Genomic DNA, 25,526 nt, shown 5'->3' with positions numbered 1-25,526 from the left:
GGCCGGGTATCTCAGGTGCCATCTACTTAGATGAATTTACTAATGAACAACCAAAGGCCTTTGTGGTTACCGAAATAGCGGAACAGGTGTATCTATCGTTCATGAATTCCCTACACAGCTGCAGGGAGGAGAACAAAAACCACCGAGTCCTGCAACCTGAGCAGCAATATGGAATAGAAGTACCTAAAAGTTTCTCAGCAAAATCAAAACTAGCTGAATTGCTGCCCGTTCTGACCACCGTCGTTTACATTTTCGATAGAAATGAATAACCAAATCGTTGGATAACACGAAGCCCTCGTGAAGCTTCGTCCTAGCGCATTACGGTTTAGCAGGGACCGTCGTCCAGACGATCTTTCACTCTGCCAGGGGAGGAACATTTAGGATTGTGGCACCTTTTTGAATTGAAGCCCTCCAAAGTAATTAATAAGGATTTTCTCAATTTTCTACTTCTTGCGTAACATTTGAAAATGGCCTATCAGCTTTTGTAAACAAACTGCTAGGGGATTTTTTTCTCTTTCCGATACAATAATAAAAATACAATGAGTATAGACATGGTTTGCCTAGGCGAGCATCGGTTCGCGCGAAAATGGCCTCACAAATTGCAAAAGCTGATAGGCCCTTTGCAAATGATACGCAAGTTCATAAAAAACGAATCGCCATTTAATTATATTAGAATATATAGACCATATATATTTAGGAGAAGTTTTCCCTTTTTAAATTACATTATAACCTAACATTAAAAAGAAATGATCTTTGCATTTCCATCGAAGGGGTTTGTATAATTTTCTGCTTATCAATTCAATACAAGACGAATGTAAAGTAAATTGAGTGGAAATTTGGTTTCGCTGTTCGCTTAAAAACCATTCGAAACACGTTTGCCGTAACTTACTTTAAATGCACTTAAATACTCGAAGACATAGAATCCGAAAAGGGAAATGAAAATATACGACATAAATCATAGACAGAAAGTGAAAATTTTAATTTTAATAAACGACTGGTAGATGTATTTCTTTGAACTTTTCTGCCTAGTTCTAGTTTTTGTTATTGTTGGTGAGAGTTCTTTTGGTAATGTGCCACTAATTACTGTATCTGGTGGTAGTTGTCAAAAAGCGTCATAGGTCTATTGGAGATGTACATTATGTTATATTTTGTTAAGACAATTTTAATTCAGTTACCAGGTATGAATTCAGAGCTTTTTTTTTTTGACGCACGAGTTGTCAAAATCTCACCCGTTGCCCTCGGAAGGGTTTGGTGGTTGGTGAGATTGAACTGTGCGTAGATTCAACTGGAATCAAGCTGCAAGCATTTCGATTAAAAATATGCAATTTTTGCTAATTAAAAATTACTATATTCGACTATTTATTTTTCAGTATTCACCATTGAATGAAATTGTCTGTGCTTAGAATTTGAACGGTCATTTCTGAAAAGTTTTTCAAAACTTTGTACTTACGAGTCGATCAAATGGATAATTTATGTATAAGTGTGATTCGAAGCTACGTTGGTCTTTTGGCGTCTAGTGACAGTTGAACTGATCACGTATAAATAAAAACTAGTTGCAACTTTAGGCTCTCTGTCTAAAAATTCACAATGAAAAATACCATAAGCGCACAGCTTTGCCAACTTACCTTTAGCATTGTTTGTATCTTCTAACTTTTGATGGGAACAGCAGCGATGCGGTGCAATGCAAATAAAATGACGTCCTCATCCCCAAAAGCTGAAACTTCTAGGGTGTCGTTCGTCCGGTTATCTACAAGTTTCATTTCTTTTTGCTCTTACCCAACGTAAGGGTGTGGTGGGAAGCAGCCATCTGGGACTTGCGGCGATTGAACTCGACAAATTCTTCTTCGAGCTTCTTGCGGGATTCCTCCAGTTTGCGCTTATCCTCTGCATGGTCCTTCTTCAGTTTATCGAACTTGGCGTGAAGCTTGAATTAGAGTAGAAAAAAAAAGAATTTAAATTTGATGTCCATATAATTTCTTCGTATCGAACTTACATCCTTCTCGCTTTCCTTCAGCTCCGCCTCCTTTTCCTTCACGCGAACGACAAACATTTGCCGGACCTCGTCCTCCTTGGCCTGCAGATCGGCTAGATGATTGCTTCTCTTGGCCTCGAATGTTTGCTGGAACGATACCGGCTTGTTATCGCTGTCAACGTCGGTGAATCCCATCTGCTCGAGACGCTTCTGCCGGTACAGTTCATAGTGTTTGGTGTGCGTCTTTTCGCGCATATCTTCCATATTGGTACGGATCAACATTTCCCGAAGCTTAACAAAGTCACAGTGAGCTTCGTTCTCCACCTGAACCGTTCCCCAAGGATACTGACGGGCGCGAACCGTCTTGTTGCCGACTCGAACGAAGTCAGTGCTGCCCACTACGGCGAATGGAATGTGCGAATTCATGTTAGCGTTGATTTCCGCGACCGATTCATCGTCCGTAGGGAAGTGGTAGATCTGAACTCCATTGTTTCGTAGCTCATCATTAATCTTAGCTTTAAACTTGGAGAGCTCCGTCTTGGAAATAGTATCAGCTTTGGCAATGATCGGAATGATGTTCACTTTGGAATCCAACTTTTTCATGCAAACTAAATCCAACGACTTCAAACCGTGTCCCGTGGGACAAATGAAATACAAACAAATGTGTGTACGGCTGTCGTGATACGAAGACAAAGATCGCTTGATTTTCAACTCCTCCTGCAGGAAAGTTTCAAACTGCAGATCAATGTAATCGACGACGGATTTAAACGAATCGTCCTTGTTGATTTGATCGCCATAACCAACGGTGTCACAGATTGTTAACTGAAAATTACGAAAAAAATTCACTCATCATTTATCACTATCAAAAACGATCCGCAAATAAACTGGCAATTACCTTCAATCGAACCATGCTCTCCTGCAGCTCGTAGGTATGTGCCTTCAATTTGACATTCGGCAACGAGTGTGGGCTCGGTTGCGATTCGAAGTTCGTGTTGAACAACGAGTCCATCAGGGTGGACTTGCCGAGACCGGTTTCGCCGATGCACAGGATGTTGAACACGAACCCATTCTGGACGCTCTTGGTGACCAGTTGATCCGGCATACTGTCGAACCCGACATGGCCGGACAGCTTCAGGGTGCGTGGTAGGTCGTGCTGGAATCAGAAAGAAACGAACTCGTTAGCATATAGGAAAGCGGGGGTCGCCAGTTGTAGCGACATTTCCACCGCAAAAGATCTTATTCGACCACGAACGTGACTTCCTCTGAGATTTCCTGTGGGTCTCATATGGCATTCAAAATCAAATAACGACCAAAACAGGTAACCCATATTTGTGATCACCTAGGTTGACAATTCACAGTCCGTTGCATAACACACAAACAAACTTTAAAATATTCAGCTATTCATTGAGTGATCAGATTTCAAACAAGTTTGCGGTCAACGAGAGTTATGTTCCACCTCATACAATGCCTATGATTGTTACACATAGTAGGCATGCACCTGCTCGTTGTAGGCAACTACACGCTTAGTGGTATTCGACTCCAGTTCACTGGGCTGTCTGGGCATTGTTTACTCTGGTTAGGGGTTTGTAAGTTTGGTTTGGTTACGCTCCGCCTAACCGGAGACGAGCATTCGCCAAATGCATTATTTATAAAAACACAGTTTCAGCAGCATACTATCTTTTCGTAGAATAGTAATGGGCAATTTGTGCAATGAGTGTAAGACCCAATTAACACCAATACGCTGCTCACTTAGTATGGGCTATGCCTATGATAGTGAGTGGAGCAGCTCAATCAAGCGATGGTTGTATCGAAATGATCGTATATTTGTTTCGATTTGTTGTCAACCACACAAATAGGGTCGCCGACCCAGCAGAACAACATTGTTGCGCGTTTGTTTATCCATTTCGTATTCCACCCGAAACCTCCCCATGAATCGCCTCTATGTGTCTCTATGGGACTGAAACCCATACGCGGATGAGGTCCGAAATGGGTGTAACATAATGAGAAAAAGATTACGAAGAGACGCTGACGGGTGAAGCAAAACTGGAAAAGCCGTCACCGGTTGTTGCCGTCGTAACAACATAGGTACCTATAATGCTTTCACTGAACTCGATGATCAAAAACGGAAGGAAACAAAACAATCTTTTTTTTTGGATATGCCATTGGATATTCTATAATTGCATGCGCGCCGACGCAAAGTGATATTGGATTATTTGGCCACCTAAGGTCGTCACTTTCACTCCTTGCCTAGACGAGCGACAGGATCACTGACCAAAATTGATCGCTTGATTGCTAGATTTCTGTTTTCGCGCCAAATGAAGCGTAAAGTCATAAAATGTGTGAACGTCGTGAAGAATCGTTTCTACTCTACTATACCGAGTAAGGTGCGTTGCTTTCAAAAAATGTACATACTTAGTTTAAACTGATACAAATTTTGAGATTTTTGCCAAGCAACATGCACAAATTGCTAACATCCACAAATTGCTAACATCCACAAATCGGTGCGGTGCATATGCCGAAATAGTTCTCCAAACTATTGATTATCTTTCCAATATATAGTTGAAGACTGTTTGCATCGAAATTGTGAAGGGAAAATCTATTCGTGCATGTCCTAGGTAGGGTTAACTACCCCATTTCCTGCCTATTAAGCACAACCTGCACTTACTCTTTCTTAATCTTGCGCAGTTTAGCACCAAACGGAATGTTTTTATTACTGATGGTTTCCAAATTTATCTACCTTTCTGTACGTACCGTAAGATTTGATAAAGAAAAACCAATCGTTGAGATATTGTCAAAAGTCTAACATTGCTTCTTGACGCCAAACTCGGCCTACGGATTCTAAACTCGGCCTAACGCATTGAAACGCCAATGAATTCACTTCGGCCTATCGGATGAAGATAAAAATTGATTCGCTCGGAGCGCTTCTTTTGTTTTTGGGAATAATGGGTGCAAACTTTCATATCACGCGTTCTCATTGACTTCGTTCGGTAGCTTATTAACTAAAGTATCGTACCAAACGCATAATTTACTTGTTAACTCTGAAATCATGGATTTATTTGAAGTTTTCTGCTCGATATGCCCAAAATGGGCGATTAGGCCGAAGTAGTTCTCTGCCGTACTAACATTTTAACATATCCTTCTAGGGATATGTTTAGTTTTTAAGATATTGATCAGGAACTACGAGAGATAAAATATTTATGTCTACACGGTGGTAAAGTTATTAAGCTGGATAAGATCTTACAGTAAGTGACATTTTTTGGAATTAACTCACTAAGTGGTACCTGGTGGTACCAGAGAGCAAAACATATTATCATGATTCATGATGACTACAATCCGATACCAGATAGAATGTTCCTGACTGGGGCAAAGTTGTTCATCTGGAGATGACCCGTCTGACAGTAGATACTTTAGTTTGGAATCAAATTATTAGGTGGCGCTCGGATCCGTAGTCAGATAAAAGGATTCTGTTTCGGCAAAGTTGTTCGGTTGGACAAGACCTAACTGAGTTACTTTTTGACGTAGGACTAGGTCTGTGATTTCTATATGGGGGTACACTTTGTGAAAATCGAAAATGGAACATGAAACAAAATTATAAAAGATTTTGAACGTTAATAACTCAGCTGTCCCTGAACCAATTTCAATAATCATCAATCAATCAGAAATATTCCTACGCATCTGGTAAGACTATCATTTTTCGAAATGTCACTATTGAAAATTTCACGAATGTGCAACTGTTGCTGCGATAGTTAAAATTATCACCGATTGCCTGCGAAAAGCGATTTCCCTAACACAGATTTCAAAGTTGAATTCCATCCGGTCTTACCAAACGGTGTTTATTCAATCACCGCGTGGTGAGTGGTGGTGTTCTCCAGTACACAACGAAAGGCTTCCCCCAAGCAGCTAGCTATCATGGGTGCTCACAACCGCTGATCGGATTCAGTTCCAATCACCGTGTGTGGTTGTGTCCGGTCGTCTAGGCATCAGCAACCGCAGGACAAGCTGCACCGCTAATGATTGGAATCAGTAGCTCTTCGTTAGTCGCTGTGGGTCATCTATGCCAAGCGCGTCATACTAAAGAGTAAAAACAGAGAGATCCCCGCTCAAATTCCTATTCCTACACAAAACACGAGCTCCTGCTGCAGTTAACAAATAACATTTATAATATAAGATCACGTAGTCCTGCGTCACCATTGCGTACAACCCCATAGGGCTGTCCCTTGTAGTTTTTTAATTACTTTTGCTGATCCAACGTCCCTCATGATTTAAGCTGCATTACAATGTTCTGCCAAAATGGTGAGTTAACAACCTGGAAGGAGCGGAATACCAAGCTCTGGTCCTCACAAGTTCCTACTTCACGCCTCCCCGAGTCATATGATAACAAAAGACTACCAGCTGAAACATGGACACAGCTGGGTGGCGTAGCCTGGACAATGTTTCCAGTCCGACGCGAACACTGGCACAGTAACCATAGTACGGTGATAGAGGAAATGCTTCACCAAACCCGAGCGTCCGCTCACCATTGAGGTGCGGCTCAAAACGGCGTCTGTTCTCCATGTTATGAGCGGCTGATCACCGTCCTAGTACCAGCGTGGGACTCTAAACCGAGCTGTGCACGATGGTCCCCCGTTGAGACAGGGGGTTGGGGCAGGCCCAACAAGCCGCCCTGGAAAAAACAAAGTTGCAAATACTGAAGAAAGAAATACGGATCGGAACAATCGGCACAGACCTGCGTGACGAAATAAGGACTACTAATCTAATCTGATCTAATCTAATCTAATCTAATACAAACGCAGCCAGTACGAGAAAGCATCCTGGAAAATGATTAGGTTAGATGCGATCTAATAATTTTTCTTGTCTAATTGATGTTTACAGCATATCTTAGATATGATATAAACTTAAATACGGCCAGGCCTACTGCGTTGTATTTGCGGCAAAGATGATTCTTGTTGGAATGGGAACATTTCTTGAATCTACAGGGGTGGAAGGATGCGTGGACATACCGTACCAAACGCTCCGACTACAAGACGAAATAAGGACTACGATTGGAAACTCGGAACTGCAAATCGCTCGGCTTCCCGGGCTGCGATAGGTTAATCTATGACGAACTTCAACCACGCAACCAAGTCGTAGCACTGCAGGGACTTTGCTGGACGGGACAAAAGGTATGGAAAGGGGGCATCGAGCGGCAACTTTCTACCAGAGCTGTGGCACCACCAACGAGCTGAGAACCGGCTTTGTAGTGCTGGGTAAGATGCGCCAACGCGTGATTGGTTGGCAGCCGATCAACGCGAGGATGTGCAAGTTGAGGATTAAGGGCCGTTTCTTCAACTACAGCATCTTTAACGTGCACTGCCCACACGAAGGGAGACCTGACGACGAGAAAGAAGCGTTCTATGCGCAGATGGAGCAGATGTACGACGGCTGTTGGCAACGGGACGTCAAAATCGTCATCGGCGACATGAACATGAACGCTCAGGTAAGACGGGAGGCAATGTATAGACCGACAATCGCGCCAAACAGCCTGCATGCCGTATCGAACGACAACGGCCAACGATGCGTAAACTTTGCAGTCTCTCGGGGTGTTCGAAGTACCTTTTTCCCCCGCAAGGATATCCACAAAGCCACCTGGAGATCACCTGACCAACATACAGAATACCAAATCGATCACGTTCTAATCGACGGGAAATTCTTCTCCGACATTATCAACGTCCGCACGTACCGCAGTGTGAACAAAGATTCGGACCACTACCTTGTTGCAGTCGAAGTCGAACGCCGCGACCCAACATTGAGCAACTACGGGACGTCAGAGTTGCCCAGGACTACGCGCAGCAGCTGGAAGTTGCACTACCCACGGAAGAGCAGCTTGGCGCAGCTACTCTTGAAGATGGTTGGAGGGACATCCGTTCCGCCATAGGTAGTACTGCTGCAGCGGCACTAGGTACTGCAATCCCGGACCGAAGAAATGACTGGTTTGACGGCGAATGCAAACTGTTAGCAGATGAAAAGAATGCAGCACGGGCGAGAATGCTTCAACACCGTGGAGCGATACAGACAAGCGATACAAACTCGAGTATTAGTACAAGACACTGAAGAAGTCTGCACATTGTAGACGAAATACGCGTATCTGTCAAGGATAAGCAAATAAAGTAGTGGAATTAAATGGAAGATACAAACTCAGTTTTCCGAAGGAAGAAGCGTCAGCAGAAAGACCGAGATCGCGGGGCGATGGAAAATCTGTACCGCGTAAACGACACGCGGAAGTTCTACGAGAAGCTAAATAGTTCGCGCAAAGGCTACGTGCCGCAAGCCGATATGTGCAAGGACTTGAACGGTAACCTTCTCACGAACGAGTGTGAGGTGATTGGGAGGTGGAAGCAGTACTACGACGAGCACATTAACGGTGATGCGGCAGAAACCGAAGGAGGCACGGCAACAGACCTTGGAGCACGCACAGAAGACGGCAGGCTACCGGCCCCTGGCTTCAAGAAGTTGAGCTGAGATCGGTCAGCTGAAGAACAACAAAGCAACTGGTGTAGATCAACTACCAAGTGAGCTATTAAAATACGGTGGTGAAGCACTGGCTAGAGCACTGCACTGGGTAATTGCCAAGATTTGGTAGGAGGAGATACCACGGACCAAATTTTCGCGATTCGTCGATCATTTGTTCATCGATTTAAAATCCGTATACGACACAATCGATCGATATCAGCTATGGCAGATTATGCACGAGTCCGGAGTTCCGGATAAACTGACGCGATTGATCAAGGCGACGATGGATCGAGTGATGTGCGTTGTTCGAGTATCGGGTACTCTCTCGAGTCCCTTTGAATTTCGAAGGGGGTTAAGGCAAGGTGATGGACTTTCCTGGCTTCTATTCAACATCGCGTTAGAAGGTGTGATCAGAAGAGCAGGGTTAGACATGAGTAGCACGATCTTCAGGAAATCCATCCAGCTTCTTGGCTTCGCCGATGACATTGACATCATGGCACGGAACTTTGAGACGATGGCGGAAACGGTCATTAGACTGAAGGCTGAAGCTAGGCGGATTGGACATGCCATCAACGCTTCAAAGACAAAATACATGAAAGGAAGAGGTTCTAGGGAAGACAATGTTAGCCTCCCACCCCGAGTTCAGATTGACGGTGACGAAATCGAGGTGGTCGATGAGTTCGTGTATTTGGGCTCACTGGTGACCGCCGAAAATGATACTAGCAAAGAAATTCAAAGACGCATTATGGCAGGGAATCGTGCCTACTTTGGACTCCGGAGGACGCTCCGATCGAATAAAATTCGCCGCCGCACGAAGTTGACTGTCTACAAGACGCTGATTAGACCGGTGGTCCTCTACGGCCACGAGACCTGGACTATGCTCGTGGAGGATCAACGCGCCCTTGGTGTTTTCGATCGGAAGGTGTTGCGTAGGTTGCGTACCATCCACTGTGGAGTGCAGATGGATGACGAAACGTGGAGGAGGCGAATGAACCACGAATTGCTCCAGCTGCTGGGAGAAGCATCCATCGTCCACATTGCAAAAATTGGGCGACTACGGTGGGCTGGGCACGTCGTAAGAATGCCGCACGACGACCCAGTGAAAATGGTTCTAGACAGCGACCCAACAGGAACAAGAAGAAGAGGCGCGCAGGGTGGATCGGCCAAGTAGAAGGCGATCTGCGGACCCTTCGCAGACTACGAGGCTGGCGAAGTGTGGTCATGGATCGAGTAGAGTGGAGACGACTTCTTCGGACAGCAGAGGATAACAAGGCCTTAGCTTGATTGGTCAGTTAAGGTAATGGATCATTCTCATTTGAGAAACGCTTGATATCATTCAATTGAGTGTAGCCTACACATAAACGTAGCTCTGGTTGACATTCCGGCGAAAAAGCTAAGCCATCCCGACACTAACCTGACTTCTACAAAACCCCAACCCGATGTTGACCCGACATAAACTCGAAATTAACCCGACAACAACACGACCTTTAGTCGACATCGACCTTAAATTTGCCTTACATTGATCCGGCATCGGACCATTTTGCTGGGTTTATTCCATACTTCACTGTCGTATATCAAATGATAGCTAGTGACTCAATTGACAGTGACGATGAGCTTCGAATGAGAAAGAGGCTCTTCAAATTATGGTCATGTGAGAATTCGTTTTCATAGAATTGATTGAATGGTTGTATTGGTTCATCTTCAATCGAATGATATGAAAATTAACAGCACTGCCCACACTTCCTAGGTCTTGATCTACTTGGTCTAACCACCTACCACCTACCACAACACGAACATTTTTTTTGCGGAATTGTTGCCGGCATTCTTACAACGTGTACCGCCAACTGTACCCTTCTAACTTTAGCGACTTTCTGGCTACTGGGTTCACCAGTGAGTTGCGGCAGCTCGTGGTTCATTATTCTTCTCAATACCTCGTTTATATACTCGAGTATATATTCGAAAACTCCCAGCACTTGCAGGTCCTCCTCGAGCATTGTCCATTTCTCGTGCCAGTACTATTGATCTTATCAGCGTTTTGTACATGCTACGGGGCGAAGTTTACCAGATCTCAAGGACTTGTGGAGTCCGCAGTAAGTACGACCTCAAACAATCATGTATTTCCGACTTTCGCTGCTGAAGTATTTATCCAACAACACCAATGATTCGAGGTTCACAAATTCATTCACCACCTCGATCTCGAACTCATATCCGTCGTTTATCACGTTTCTGCCTATGCAAGCCCTATCCCGCTGCCTGCTGTATAAAATTCGTGCCTGGTGGCCTCACAACTGGAGCTCGAATGCTAAGCTCCATTGTTAAAAGACGATATCAACAGAAATTCGAGAAAGTAAGAGGAGGTCACGTACTACGAAAAGGCGCACATTTCGAAAAGGCGGAAAAAATCAATAAGATCGAAAATTTTTTGAATTTGTTACTGATTTTTCAAATTTTATCGAACAGTTCTACAATTCGAAAATTAGCGAACAGCGGAGGCCTGGATTAGTATGTAGTTCATCTATACAAACCAACAACACCACCAGTTAGGGGAAACTCCCCCCTTCCCGATAGTGTTATTGTTTTGCGTAGGTAAGCTTTGGTTCGTGAGAAAATGGCATTACAAGTTTTGTTTACAACAGCTGATAGGCTCTTTTTAATTGTTGGTCGAGAAATTATTAATTCGGTCTGCCCTGAAACTTCTTGCCTGTGAGCAGTTTCACGCCAAATGACAAATTGATATGAGGAGACCTTCTCCGATTTGCATGAAACTTTGCAACATTGTTTGTTGTGATCAATCATTCACTTTTAAGCTAAAATTCGGCCATTTTGGAACTTGAAAAAAAAATCAAAATGACATATTTGATATGTTTCAACAAATCATAACTCGGAAATGTCTTTTTCTTCTTCTTCTTCGCATTTCAAGCTTATTGCATATCGCATATTAGCTTATTGCGTGCTCTCAAGTTAGTGTTCTAGATGCACTTCAACAGTTATTAATTGAGAGCTTTCGATGCCTGTACCATTTTTGCATTGGTATAATTGTGTGGCAAGCAGGGCGTCACAATATCAGCTTCAATCGACCAAATCGATGCGACTGCTGGCTTTCTTTTTCTGTTAAAGTCGAACAGCTTCGCAGCATTCTAGAACCTCAGTCGGCGTGCACAAACAAATGTTCAATCGCTTGTCTCTCTTTCTCCCGTCGCTCCATTGCACAGTGGTTCCCCTTAGAACAAAAGTTGGCCAAAACCTCAAAATTGTTGCTAATAGGCAAAAAACAGTTGAAATAGATGTTTTTTTTAGCTGTACGAAGAAAACTTGACAATCAAGACGTCACAAAAAGGAGTATAGTGGAACCAAAACCAATGCACAATGGTCCCAGCCGAATTTACCTAGGAAGACAAAAATGTTTGCGCCCAAACCGTCAGTTTTAGGTATATGGTTTCTTAGGGAAAGTTGCTTCATATTTTTTGTTCAATCTTTTTATGTTCGTAAAATTAGGGTGGTCCATAAAATTGGTGAATTAAAAATACAAACTATTTATTATTTGAGATAGACCAAAGCAGTGTTCTAAACAGTTGTAGAACATTAAATTCAAAGTAACTTTGTAGAAAACACAACGTTTTTAACTCTTATGGTTCATGAGTTATGATTTTTAAAACAAGCAGGTTAGGGTGGCCACTAAAATCGATTTTCTTTGAATATCTTTTCATGCGTTAATTTCTTGTAAAAACATTGTTCTGATTACATTTAGAACTTTTGATGACGCATTTTTTTGCTCAAGCAACTAGGTTACTTTCTTTTTTGATTAGAAAGTTAAAGGCTCTTTTCTTCGAAAAAATGACTCTTTTCAATTGTCAATATCTCAAAATGGAGGTAACCGATTTTCAAACATTTAACTTCATTAGAAACATCGTTTTTTTTTCATTTTTGGTAAAAAAAAACTGCAAGAGCTTTTTGTGTTTAAAGCATTTAATTTAATTTAAAAAAAAAGTAATATTTTTTAACATTACTAGTCATAACTTTTCAAATAAAAGAGATAACAACTTAGCAAAAATATGCGTCATAAAAAGTTCTTAAAGTATATGGTATAAAAATTTCGAGAAATGAACGTATGTAAGATATTTAAAGAATGCCGATTGTCTAGGGGCCACCCTAACCTGCTTGTTTAAAAAAATCATAACTCATGAACCATAAGAGATAGATATCAAGAACAACATGTGAAAAGGGCATACAAGCTTTTTGTAAACAAACGTTCTTATGCCCTTTTCTCGGCACCCACATAAAATACAAGCAAATCATCAACATCACTGGATAGAGGGAACTTTCCCCTTCCCGATGATGATATTGGTTTGCGTGGGCGACGCTCGGTTTTTCGAGAAAAGGGCCTACACAGGTTTGTTTACAAAAATCTTGAATGCCCTTTTCACATGTGGCTCTTGATATATGGTGCGTGTGTGTATGTGTGTGCGTATTGGTGTGCTTTGAAAAAGGCACTGTGAAGCTTGCTACGGTATACACCGCAGATTATATAACTTAGAAACAGATATTTTCAAAGAACACTTTACTTGTTATTCCTAATTTCAACATGTTTCGCAAAAAATCGCAAAACACATTAAAGCCTATCTGAAAGCTAACTTTTCTAGCTATCTTTTGGTTACTAAATGATAGTGGGTGGATGTGTCCGTCATATGTTTTGCTTAGTCTAAATGCGAAAAAAGTATATTTTTGCTAATTTATATAATAAAAACTGTCACTAAAAACACTAAGACACTCTTTTTTACCATCCATTTGACGTAAATTAAGCCAAGGAACATTTCTTCTAAAGCAACCAAGTTTATAAACAAATTATTTTTTGCTATATTTGAGCAAAACAGTAACAAGAAACATTAAGATTTTTTACAAAATTTTTTGATATCGCTGCACTAAAACAGCCATAAAAAAATATTTAATCAACAAAACTGCACAAATCATTCAATTTAGGATACTCTTAACATGTAAAAATGATAAAAAAATATTGAAATAAAAAAATATCGGCTTTAATTTTTGAGGTTTTGGCCAGCCAGGAACCACTGTGCATTGGTCTTCCTTTCAAGCTTCGTCGAAACGGATGAGCGAAAGAGCGCTCGACTTTGATAGTTTTCTCTTCCATGAAACACATCAACAGAGGTTTCATGACGCATATGACGGAAAATGAAATAACACATTTAAAGCATTTCTCACGTCAAAACACTTGAAGATTACACGTCATATTTTTAATTTATCTTCCATCCATATATTTATCTAAAAAAAATGATCGAAAACGGGACATAACGCATTTTAAACAAATTGAAAGAGCGGTGATATAGTGTTCGTGAAAAAGGATTGAAAGCCATAATGAGGTTCGTTTAACTAGAAAATCGACGTTAGTTACATTGAAAGCGATGAGCAAAGCAACGACGAGAAGTTCCACAGCCAGCCTTTCCTTCTAAGCGTCCTGCTTTTTTATTTTCGTTTCTTGCTGATAGTCTAGCTAGGCGTTATAGAAATGAAGTGTCGAACACGTATGTATGAGAGAAACAAAACAGGAGTTCATTTTAGAGCTTCGAAATTGTAGAGCCCTGGTGGCAAGTCCAATCATACTTCTATGCCCAGGGAAGCCAAGAAATTTTCCAACCCGAAAAATTCCTAGACCGGACCGGGAATTGAACCCAGCCACCCCAGCATGGTCTTGCTTTGTAGCTGCACCTTTACCGACTGAGCTAAGGGAGGCCCAGAAATGTCACCTCCAGTTTAAACGACGTCTGAGACAAATTTGTAGTAAAATATGTTTCCTTTTTTGGTAGACACCTTAAAAATAAAAAAAATACCAACACTTAAAAAACAACAATATTTTTGAAATATTTTTTTTTAAATCCTATAAACAATGATACACGACGTATCGTTCAAATTGGGACCTCCTTTAGCTCAATTGGTAGAGGCGCAGCTACAAACTTCAAGTGATATTTACATGGACAATGTCCTGTTATTAAATCAGTATTATATCATAAACACTGAGATCTTTCATTGATAATTCAAGAATTTTGCGAGCCATTGTAATGTTCGGATTTACGAACCATTTTGACTGCCTAGCAATGGAAGCGTTGTTCCAGTTGGTCTCCACTTTCATTTTTGGTGATGATAATGCCATGATTCCTGAGCAGGTCGTTAAGTGCTTTGGAGTATTCCAGAAGTTCCAAGGAAATTGTGATAACTTCAATTCAATCGTTGATACATCGCATCGCAATCGTAAAGCAATTTGCCAAAGATAACATTTTTGGAATCTTTCGAAAAAGGCCTATCGAAATCTGGTCGACTTTTTTAATAGTTCATGTTCATGTGTATCATTCCAACCAAAACAAAATGAGCATCAATTCCAATTGGTTAAGCTCTCACCCGCCGTAATTCAGAAGCATATCAATATGAACGCCGCACTCTGATTTCCCACAACACATACCGAAACAAAAACCCAACCGACCATCTGCTTATTGCTGCTGATCTAACTGTTCGTTAGCGTATCGCCTAGATTCAATGTTCGAAGCATAGATAAATTATAAAGCGATTCAATCGAGAAAGCAGGGAGTACAACAAATCTAAAAGGCAACACGTTATGATTTGCTGGTGGTGCTGAAATTGGATCGATTTTCACTTTTTGCATAGGATCCAAATTTGGACAAAGGGTGAAACTTAGCAGCAGTATTACCAATGATTTTTCGGGGCTGATTTCCTACTCAATATGCATTGCAATATCACTAGCCGACCTAGAAAGTTGCCCTTCGATGGAACAAAAAGCTCGGTATGTCACGTACATCTGTCGGATTTTTTATACTCTTTGACTGAAAGCACTTCACTGTTTCAAACATAGCCTCTAGTGCCTCCCATTTTCTTCAATCAAAACGATTATTAATTATGCGCGCAATTGATGATGTTCTCGGCTATAAATAACACCGTTCATGAACGAAATGCACTTTTATCGGAATGCACATTCGAGTTGGTTTACGTATAGGCACATTAAGAAGAGAGCAATAAAAGCGAGTTGAGCAATGAGGGTGGGGGAGATAATAAGAACAAAAAAAAATCTTTATGATACACGTCTGGCTGCAATCTTTCAGCATCACCGGCTGCACTTGGTAAGCAAACAGGAAAATGCATCTCAGCAAATATTTAGAGAGCACCATAAACAGAATGACAAGCGATTTTAACGATACACTTGTGGAAGTTTGTTATACCACGACACTCCACATCCGGGCAGCATCAGTCACTTTGCGGCTGCGGAACACCACCAGCAGGCCCAATCCAAAACCTGATTGAATCATTCATTTCTGTGCACCAATTTTGCAACATCTACAACAGCGACGCCCTTCGATCTTCGAAGAGCGAGAGCCACACGAATCCACTTTTGGAAGAACTTTTTCCGAAACTTCCTCCCGATCACTTCCGAATTAATCATAGTCACTATCCGTAGCATATCTTACGAATACCGTTTTGCATAAATTACACCTCAATTTTGTGCTTAAGTACATAGAAAACAGCAATAAAACTCTACCTTTTGCACATCAACGTCTGCGGCCGCCATAGTGATTCACTCAAGACTGAATCAGCCAACACGGTGACGGCGATTTAAAAGCTACTCGACTCCAGGGTTGCCAAATTGAAATCTGTGGAAATGGCAGATAAATCAAATTTCATGTATACATCAGATTTTTTTTTCGTCAAAGTTAGTTTGGGTCCTCACATTCCCAAATCGGTTCATTTTAAATTTTATCATAATTTTCCATATTTGTATGGATGGCTCTGAAGAGCCAAAATCACTTCATACAAAAATGCACCAAAAATGAATTCCAACGGAATGTTTTAAAACCCGAGTTAAAACCAACCTATTTAGGGATATTAGCACAGGTTAGCACCTAAACTAAGTGAAGAAAAATCGGATGTACATTAATGTTGATTAATCCATCACAAGGCGTGCGGTGAGATATTTTTAAAATTAATGTATTAAATTAATCAAGCATTATATATACAATTGGTTTTCACTACGATGTTAAAATTTTCACTCGATAGACTGAAAAAATATTTTTTTTTTTTTCTAAATTTAATTGATCGCTTTTAACGTTTTTACCCCGTGCAATCCTATTCTAATTAGAATGAAATGCTTATATGTCTCAAATAAAAATGTTATGGTTAATTTGCTAAACGACGTGTTCGGGGTATCATCCAAACCATTTGTGCAATAGTTCAATCATTTTGGGTTAACGTTTGTTTATGGTTATTTTTTATTGGAGGGAATTACATGCATTTAAAAAACATATCTCACTGTGACGGAGTTTGCGGGGGTCAACTTTAGATTGTAAATACAGGGGCCACACTGCGCAACTCGAAACTTTTGTTTTTACAAAATAAATGCTTTTATGAAAAAGTTCAGGGGAAACATGTCAGAAGGGTCTAACTCGAAACATAAACAATGACATGGATCCTCGGTTTCTTACGAATGACAACACACCCACTCAAACTAAGTAAATCATCTGACAGAGAAATGTTCGTTCTATGAGCTGGTGTAGTCAGATTCCATGGGTGTGTGGTCATTCAAGATAAATCGAAACGGCGCCGGTGGTGTAGTGGTAAGCGTGATTACCTCTCACCCCAGCAGGCCTGGGTTCAATCCCAGTCGGCGCCGCCGGGATGTTCTGAGGCATAACATCTCTGATCACGCCTTCCTTCGGATGGGAAGTACACAGAAAAAAAAAGTTGTTGAATATTACATCCAAACTGCTGCAACCAGGTCAATCCATCGGTTGATATTACACAATGTACGATGTACATCGATTTTGCGAACAAAATTACATCCATTGATGTAAAATTGTATCTGCATTTTGCTATTACATCATTATTTCATACATCAGCTTGAATTACATTGATCGATATTACATTTTTTTTTTTTGCTGTGTAAAGCCGTGGATCCCCGGTTCATGAGTTGATGGGTCGATAGGTAGGGTCCAGGTGTGGGAGCTGCCTTCCTGGCACGTCGGTAGCATTGGTGCTCAGCACGGAAAACAAGATCAACGGAAAAAACAAACCAAAGGAAAAAAAAAAAAAAAAAAAAGATAAATCGACGTTCAAAGTCATTGTTTACGTTTCGAGTTATACCCTTCTGACATGTTTCCCCTGAGTTTATCGTTTCGAACTGTGCAATGTGGCCCCAGATTATTGGATCAAAAAACACTGGAAAATCTGTAGAAAAACATATTATTCTGTAGATTTGGCAACCCAGTCGACTCCTCCTCGTCGCACAATACACGGTAACCGCAAAATACCCAATAATGACTACAAAGTAAGCATTTTCGAGGGAAACTGGGACTACCCATTAAATGAGTAAAATTTTACCCATTTATGAGTAATTACAACTACAACAACAAGTAGTAAGTATTCATTTTTGAGTAACAAATACTCATAAATGGGTAATATTTTTACTCATTTAATGGGTAGTCCCAGTCTCCCTCGAAAATGCTTACTTTGTAGTCATTATTGGGTATTTTGCAGTTACCGTGTACACGCTAACCTGAAAGTACCCGACCAACCGTTCGTGAAACTTCTTCAAAGTGCTTTATACAGAAATAAAGATTTATGTCGGCAATCCTTTACTTTAAATTTTCTATGATTTCGATGTACACATTTAAAAATCTTTATTGCTCGATACTTACATTTAAGATTATTTCTTCATCGGTCATATGATAGTAATCTATAAAGGTGCCATACTAAATTTCTTTTAATTTCGATATCTCACATGGACTTTAGTATTCTTTACAAATATTCATCAATGTTTATATTATTTATCGACATATTCGGCATTTCATCGGAAGAAGCAATCTGCTGGTAAATGAACGAGAAGACCGATGGCCGTGACGCAGCAAATGTTTACCATTGTAGTTCTTCACGTTTTATATTTAATAACCCGTGATAGCATGCGTATGGGATTCTCGGCATTTGGAACCCAATGAGGAAAATTAATACCTTTTTGAACTCTATTACACCTACATGGCTGACTGGTTGATGGTTATGACAAAACAATATTGAATTCATGTATGAAAAGATTTACAGAAATTTCAATACACCACATACTAGAGTGTGTTTGCCTGTCGTTGATAAGCTCATCAACAGCAGCCGTGGACCCGAGGATTAGCAACCAACAACGAAATCAGTACACCCCCCAGATGGCCTGGGATCGAAACTAGAAATTATGCAGATAAAAAATCACAAATAAAATCAGCAGTTGTGTATCGATATTTTAATTTTACAACAGAAATCGATATTTTGATCTGGCAACACAATCGACATTTTAACATTGGTAACGATTGGTAGCAATATTTTGAGACAGATCTTTATAAACGATTCACGATTAGACTTTTAGCATCTTTACAATTATTCATGAAATGGTGACGATCGCTATCGATTTTTCTTATGAATGGCTTTGAAGATCGATGTATAGAAAATTAAACAAAATTAACAAAATGGTTGGTCGGGTACACATTAAATGAGTATCTTGTACTCATTTTTTTAAATTATTCAAAACTGTCAAAAAATGGGTATTTTCGAAAATCTAAAAGCATTTTTGAAAATAGCCCCTGCAATTAAAATGGATAAAAATATGCATTCAATTGTAAAAAGAGCTATGTTGATGTTCACACATTCGTGAATTTTGCGTGCGTCGACCTGCAAATCGGTAAAAAATCGATTCGAATTAACACATTCGTTCCAGCAGGTGTTGATTGAGGTAAAAAAGTTAATTTGAAAATAATTCTGAGGCTGGGAGTTAAATTATTATTTTTTTACTTTCAGGGAAAGCAGGATTCCTGGTCACAATCTGGTACCGACTGTTACGAGGTAAGGATAAAAAGTGCAACTAGGAAGAACATTAAGCCATTCTAAAAACATGTATCGTTTCAGGTTAGTGAAGATCTTCGAAAAAGCAAATGAAGTTCACATGCGGAAGGGCCGAACTAAAGCCCTACAGTAAAAGTATGGACGACTGTCACCACAAAACTGAACAAAGCTGTTCCAATCGAGCAAAGCGGTGCATTTTGACGGTTCGATTGGAACAACTTTTGACAGACGTCCATACTTTTACTGTAGGGCTTTAGGCCGAACCTGCTCGAAGAGCAGCACAGAAGGACACTATGCCTCGATTGGTCAACGATTATGATATGTGCTTACGTGCAATAAAGTGTAATTATTGTTTTGATTTCATTGTTTAAGGATTTCAATTCAAGAGCAAATTTTCATTATGTCGTAAGTAACATTCGCACCGATCCGAGAAAAATAAAGTTTTGTTTTGATGACCGAAAAGTTATTCCTATTTCCAATTAAACACATATAATCTCATAGTGATAGCAATGTTTAACATATTTATCCGGGTTTTAATCATACAAAGGCCAATCGCTAGCTTTCATGCTAAGAAATACTGGTTTTTGAGTCAAAAGTTGTTATACGTCGTTTGGTGGCCCCTATTGTTACTTAAGTCAAAGTGTATTTACCAGGATATTCGGGAGAATTATCAATAACGTCTCCTTACGTGCAGCCCATTCATCATTTTAGGACCACCGAAATCATCTTAGCAACAAACAGTTCGATTTATTCACTTTAATAATGAGAAAGCGAAACGACGAAAGTACACTTTTCACGGGTTTCTCAGTGCTGTTACTTAAGGCAAACGGCATCTCCATAGAAATTGGGTGACTTAAGTAACATCGAAAACTATTTTGATCAGAAGGTGATTACGTCAAAAAGCAATTCGACTGGTAAATAAATTTAAAAATGGGATGTGATCCTATATTCAGACAGTATATAGTGTAATAACAGGAGCATCGATTGACACTGATAGCTCGACTTTGTTTACCTTTGTTACATTCGACGTAATGAAAATTTGCTCTTGAATTGGTATGATCACAGGCTCCCCCCCCCCATGAAGGAAAAACCAAATCAAAAAAATGGGTACTTTTTACTCATGTACAGAAATAGAAAGATGGATAAAAAAATACCCCTTTTCTGGCGTATTCATCAAATACTCATTAATGAGTAAAGTCGGTTTTACGCATTTCATGAGTTAAGCCACTTTTCTTCAAAATGGCTAAAATTTTACTCATTAATGGGTACTTTGGAGTTAGCGTGTATGTTAGCTGATGTTTTCAGTAAAAATATCGTTTGCTGTTTTTCAGTAAAGCATTGGATTGCTGGTCATGATCCAGCAATCCGTTTTACTGATATTGAAAACTTAAATTTGGTGTGTAGCATGTTCAGTTTTTATGATTTTTGTGCGTTCATTACCGCTGGGAGATAAAATTAAAACTTTGACAATTCCATCCGATATGATGGTGGTTTCAAATTCTGAATTAAATTAAATTAAAGAAAACGAAAGAAATCCAATTATAAAATTTGTGCAAAAGGGAGCAATTGAAAACCGAAAAAAAATTATGCGCTGTCAGTGGGGCCAAATTGACAGATTGTCAAACAAAAGGTACAAAAACGAAAGGGCGTAATCAAAATTGATGAATATAAAGAGCAAAATCTAATTTTGAGGATTTTTAACATTAAAAACAAAAAATTAAAATCTAAACTTCTTTGAACTGATTAACAAGGGCTAACTCAAGCTGAACGGTGCAAATAATAGATCTGCACTGCTTACTGATTTAAAATAAATCCATTTTTTCGCATAGAAAACTTTGACAGCGTTTTTCACAGCTTGACATCATTGTTAGCTTCGCCCTTTTGAAATGTTGATACCGAAATGGACAACAACGACATGAATCCGGTCAACTTGTCACTCTCTTCACTCCCAGCATAGTTTACCCATTTTTGGGTAGGTTCAGCTTCGGTCGATCTGGACTGATTCTACCCAAATGTAGGTAGATTTGAAATAGCGTTTAGTAAAAAAAACTATACCAAATGATAGAGGAATCATACCTTATAGTGTTATTAGTTTTCAAAATTGAGTTTTTATTCGCGATAAATCGGCGATTGACGTAAATGTTTACAAATACAATTACGCCCAAATATTAAATCACTCCTGTTATATGGGCTGAAATATTTCACCCATCATTGCCCCGCCTTCAAGCTCGCCTCGAGCTCAAACTTGAGTGACAGAAGGACGAAGATGTCAAAAAAAGTGCGACGACGGAAAATTTTATCGCTTCTGTTTTTCAATCCGTACGGAGCGTGTGGAGTTCATTTCGTAGCTTGAACTTGTGAAAATTATTATTTTTACAGTTCAAATCTACACAAATTGTAGTTAGTGAATTGATTTCTATCGATTTCCATCAAATACCATCATAATTAGGTGAGAATAAAATTACATTTTGTTCATTGTTATGGCAAATGAAAGCAAACGGACTGAGGAAACCTTGAGCATTTTTATTTTCTAGAACTGTGAAGTCATCGTTTGTCAAGCTTGTCTCGCTTGAAGAAGACAATTACAATTATAGTTATCAACAACAAAAAAATAATCAATATTACATTTTTGGTGAACCATTTTAGGCATTCCTCCTGTATTACGATGGAGGACCGCAGCGGAATCGAGCGTATTTATGGTGGTTGCGAGGGTCCGGATGCCATGTACGTGAAGCTAATCTCTTCGGATGGACATGAATTCATCGTGAAGCGGGAGCATGCCCTCACTTCGGGAACAATCAAGGCTATGCTTTCAGGACCCGGCCAGTTTGCAGAGAATGAAGCGAACGAGGTCAATTTTAGAGAAATACCGTAAGTACGAAACTCTTGTAGACGATAGAATCTGCGTCAATTATATAATTTGATCGCTCGTTTGAAAGCGCTTATCTCCCGTTGTCGCTGCTGACGGGATTATGCTGGGTGATTTTGTTTTATTTATTTCATTACTCACTGCTCTTTCGATGCCACAATTCAGTCTGCTGGACACATGAACTTTGGAACGTGATTAGCTTTTTGAGGAAAAAAATACGGATAGGGAAGCCGGTCGCCGGTTAAGCATGCCGGTTTACGTTGTTTGCGTTGATTGTAAATACTTCTGCTGATTTTTGGTCAAATACATGTCCCATTAGACTTCATTATCGGAAATATGAATGACTGCTAACTTGAATTAAAATCTCTGTTTTTTAACTTGTAGATCACACGTCCTGGAAAAGGTGTGTATGTACTTTACATACAAGGTGCGCTACACCAACAGCTCTACGGAAATTCCCGAATTCCCGATCGCCCCGGAAATTGCGCTGGAGCTGCTGATGGCTGCTAACTTTTTAGACTGTTAGAAACTATGTAAGAAACGTGCGCGTGTTCGGTCGTGAGAAAGAGAATGAACGTCGGAAAACAGCAGATTGGGTATTGGCTTAATTAACTCGGAACAACTCATAAATAGAAAACAGCATAATTTATCATCATTTTTATTGTCAGTAAAGAAGTGGATACATACACCGGTAGATGCGAATACTCCCACATTAAATGGCAAAGTTTCTTCGACAGACAGGATGATATACTTTAATCGGCGGAAGACACTGCAGCCTTACCAGGACAGAATAGTTTGTACATTGTTTTTTTTTTGATTTTTAATTCGCATTACAGATAGTGTGGAAACAATATGATTTACAAACAATTTTAGAAGTTTAAGCATCATAATTTATTTGTTTGTTGATAGATGAAGCTTACTGGCTAATCAATTGATTTTTGGAGCATTTCTTATAAAATAAAAATTATCATTCGGAAATCATGTTCACACAGCCCAGCCCAGCAACAAGTCTATCATGTCTATGTTGATTTAATTTCTATTATTGACCTATCTTTTGACTGAACGTTTTCTTTCTTTTTGGCTTTTTGTAATCATAATTTAACCGTTTCAAGTAGTAGGTACACATAGCAATGTAATCTACTATTATAGTGAAGAAATTAAAACAATTGGAACTGGAGTTAAACTAGGAAACAAATATGTAAACCAAAGCACTTTGGCTATTTAGTTGGAGGGCGACATCAACCTTATGGAATGTGTTTTGCTAATAAAGATAGAAAACAAATGGGAAACACTTGGAGATGGAAGCGGTTGGTTTCTTTTTTTTGCGAAAAAAATAGTGCAGGGTGACCACCGAACTGGGAATTAACTTATTAGTAGAATCATTATAATCACCCCTATTCTGTATTTCGTTTCGAACGAAATTCTCATACAAAAAAAATATTTTTTTGTATGAAAATTTCGTTCGAAACGAAATACAGAATAGGGGTGAATATCTTTACGGATTTCCTTAGGTACATTCCGAAATGTCGTCACAATTAATTTTAATTTCAGGATTCCCCTTAACATAACGATTGCGACACCGATTCCTAGTCCTGACTAGTGCTGTGACGAGGTCGTATTTATCGATAATATCGATATGGGTCTCTGAAAATATCGATATCATTTCGATATCGGATCCGATATCCAATATTCAATGGAAAATACATTAAACATATTTCATTCTCTTCCAACTTCATAATGCATTTGGAATATCAAAAACATCGACATTACACAAACAAAAATATTCTATCCACCCTTCGAGCCTCACCGTGTTTTCGAAACCAAACGCTCTCAAGAGACCGAGGTTGTAATATTTACTATTTTTACTTGTCCTAAGTAAGATAAGTACCGTAAAATAGCACATGCCATTAGTTCGGTACCACTCCCTGCGTATCTACATATCAAATTCTCTACAAAGTGAGCTGTCCACTGTGGTTATTATTGCGTTGAACGATTCCCTCGTGATAACTCCATACCAAATTAGCGGTAGAGATCTTTCTCAATGGCTCGCCACGAACAAATTCTTCGTTACCAGATCCTGGAGATAGAACCATGTTAATGATTATTAACATCTGACCGATATCGAATTTCGATTATCGTTGATATCGGATTCTTAAATATCGGGTATCATATAGATAATTTATACCCGATAATTATCGATATCGTCACAGCACTAGTCCTGACTACTTCAAACTAGGGGAACAGGATTTTTCAGTAATAAAAGAAACATATCTTAGTCCTTGTTACTTTGAATGCCTTGTTGATAGTAACAAGACTCGGCTTTGCCCACCGAGGATGATCTTGAAACAAGGAAAAATTAGTTAGTTAGTCTTCATCTATGTGATTCCTAATCTTCTATTCGTTGTTCCCTAGTTTGAAGTGGTTATGACTAGGGTTCTGATGCATGGTCATTATCGGTGTAATTCCTTAATTTTGTTGCTAAGGAAAAAGAAAACGCGATTCAACTTGTTTTCAAGCATCAGAAGAGATGTCGCTATCTGCGTTGTTTGATTTTCTCCCGGACCAGAAATTAGTAGCATCGCGAGTGATAAATTTTAATTTCAGTTTATTTACGCGCTGCAAGATGCACAATCGGTGTTGATGTTGGCTCGCTTGCAACTTTCTTTGCAAAAAAAAAATGATCGAAATTGTACCAAAAGTGCTTCTGAACGTGTGTCGCAGTTGGGTGTGACGAAATTCGTGAATTCGCGGTTTATGTTCAGTGAAAATTCCGTATCACAAAAGTGCTCACCGAGTTCCCTTTTTTGCCGTTCGACGACGACGGGCTTGCGAGAGAAAAATAGGCATCGGGAATGTGCTCCCGGATGTATTGATTTGGTGAGTACGTTCCAGTTGAAGATTGTTATTATACATTTCTCGATTGCATTTTCGAGGGGACGTTCGGAGAGCTTTGAGACTTAAGGCCGGCGCACAATAGATACGTTTTCAGGTTTTTTGACAGTTAACCCATGCATTATCTGTCAAAAAACCCGAAAACGTATCTATTGTGCGCCGGCCTTTAGGCGTTGTTGCTTTTGCGGGCAAACGCGTTGGTCGCCGGTAAGGGCCAGTAAGTGCTGCCAGCAGATGAATCAAGAGGTATTCGAAACAAAATTGATAAGAAATGTCTAATGTTTAATACAGTTGAACAAATGTTAAAACTATATAGGTACGTGCCAGATTTGGAAATAATATTTTTTGAATCTGGAAGTGTGTTTATGACACTAGCGTGCACAGGGATCTTGTTAAGGAGGGGCAATTGTTTTT

General features: G+C 39.8%; 3 protein-coding genes across 3 annotated transcripts in view; 2 read left to right on the top strand and 1 right to left on the bottom strand.

Moving 5' to 3' along the window:
• The window catches only part of LOC135708017 (ninjurin-2-like), a 379,282-nt gene that overhangs the window by 17,278 nt on the left and 336,478 nt on the right, over nucleotides 1-25,526 (top strand). The window lies entirely within an intron of this gene.
• Nucleotides 1,036-16,102, bottom strand: LOC135708010 (septin-2-like). Its single transcript, XM_065229946.1, has 4 exons — nucleotides 16,020-16,102; nucleotides 2,868-3,125; nucleotides 1,994-2,794; nucleotides 1,036-1,924 (listed from the first exon to the last, which is right to left on the bottom strand). The coding sequence occupies exons 1-4, from the start codon at nucleotides 16,047-16,049 to the stop codon at nucleotides 1,757-1,759; spliced, it is 1,257 nt and encodes a 418-aa protein (XP_065086018.1). The 5' UTR covers nucleotides 16,050-16,102; the 3' UTR covers nucleotides 1,036-1,756.
• Nucleotides 21,670-23,489, top strand: EloC (elongin C). The gene is made up of 3 exons (XM_065229957.1): nucleotides 21,670-21,800; nucleotides 21,998-22,222; nucleotides 22,605-23,489. The coding sequence occupies exons 2-3, from the start codon at nucleotides 22,017-22,019 to the stop codon at nucleotides 22,744-22,746; spliced, it is 348 nt and encodes a 115-aa protein (XP_065086029.1). The 5' UTR covers nucleotides 21,670-21,800; nucleotides 21,998-22,016; the 3' UTR covers nucleotides 22,747-23,489.

This window comes from Ochlerotatus camptorhynchus, unplaced genomic scaffold, assembly GCF_037179485.1.
Source record: "Ochlerotatus camptorhynchus isolate MF236.1 unplaced genomic scaffold, CSIRO-AGI_Acam_v1.1 ptg000324l, whole genome shotgun sequence".
NCBI lineage: Eukaryota > Metazoa > Arthropoda > Insecta > Diptera > Culicidae > Ochlerotatus > Ochlerotatus camptorhynchus.
This window is presented reverse-complemented; position numbering and strand designations above follow the sequence as displayed.

What these genes read in the sequence shown, in the direction of transcription:
- LOC135708010 (XM_065229946.1), bottom strand. Translation starts at nt 16,049, where the DNA reads ATGGCGGCCGCAGACGTTGATGTGCAAAAG. An exon ending in CAGACGTTGATGTGCAAAAG is followed by an intron (nt 3,126 to 16,019) that starts GTAGAGTTTTAT and finishes TTCTGATTCCAG; the next exon opens with CACGACCTACCACGCACCCT. An exon ending in TGAAGGAAAGCGAGAAGGAT is followed by an intron (nt 1,925 to 1,993) that starts GTAAGTTCGATA and finishes CTCTAATTCAAG; the next exon opens with CTTCACGCCAAGTTCGATAA.
- EloC (XM_065229957.1), top strand. Translation starts at nt 22,017, where the DNA reads ATGGAGGACCGCAGCGGAATCGAGCGTATTTATGGTGGTTGCGAGGGT. An exon ending in GTCAATTTTAGAGAAATACC is followed by an intron (nt 22,223 to 22,604) that starts GTAAGTACGAAA and finishes TTTAACTTGTAG; the next exon opens with ATCACACGTCCTGGAAAAGG.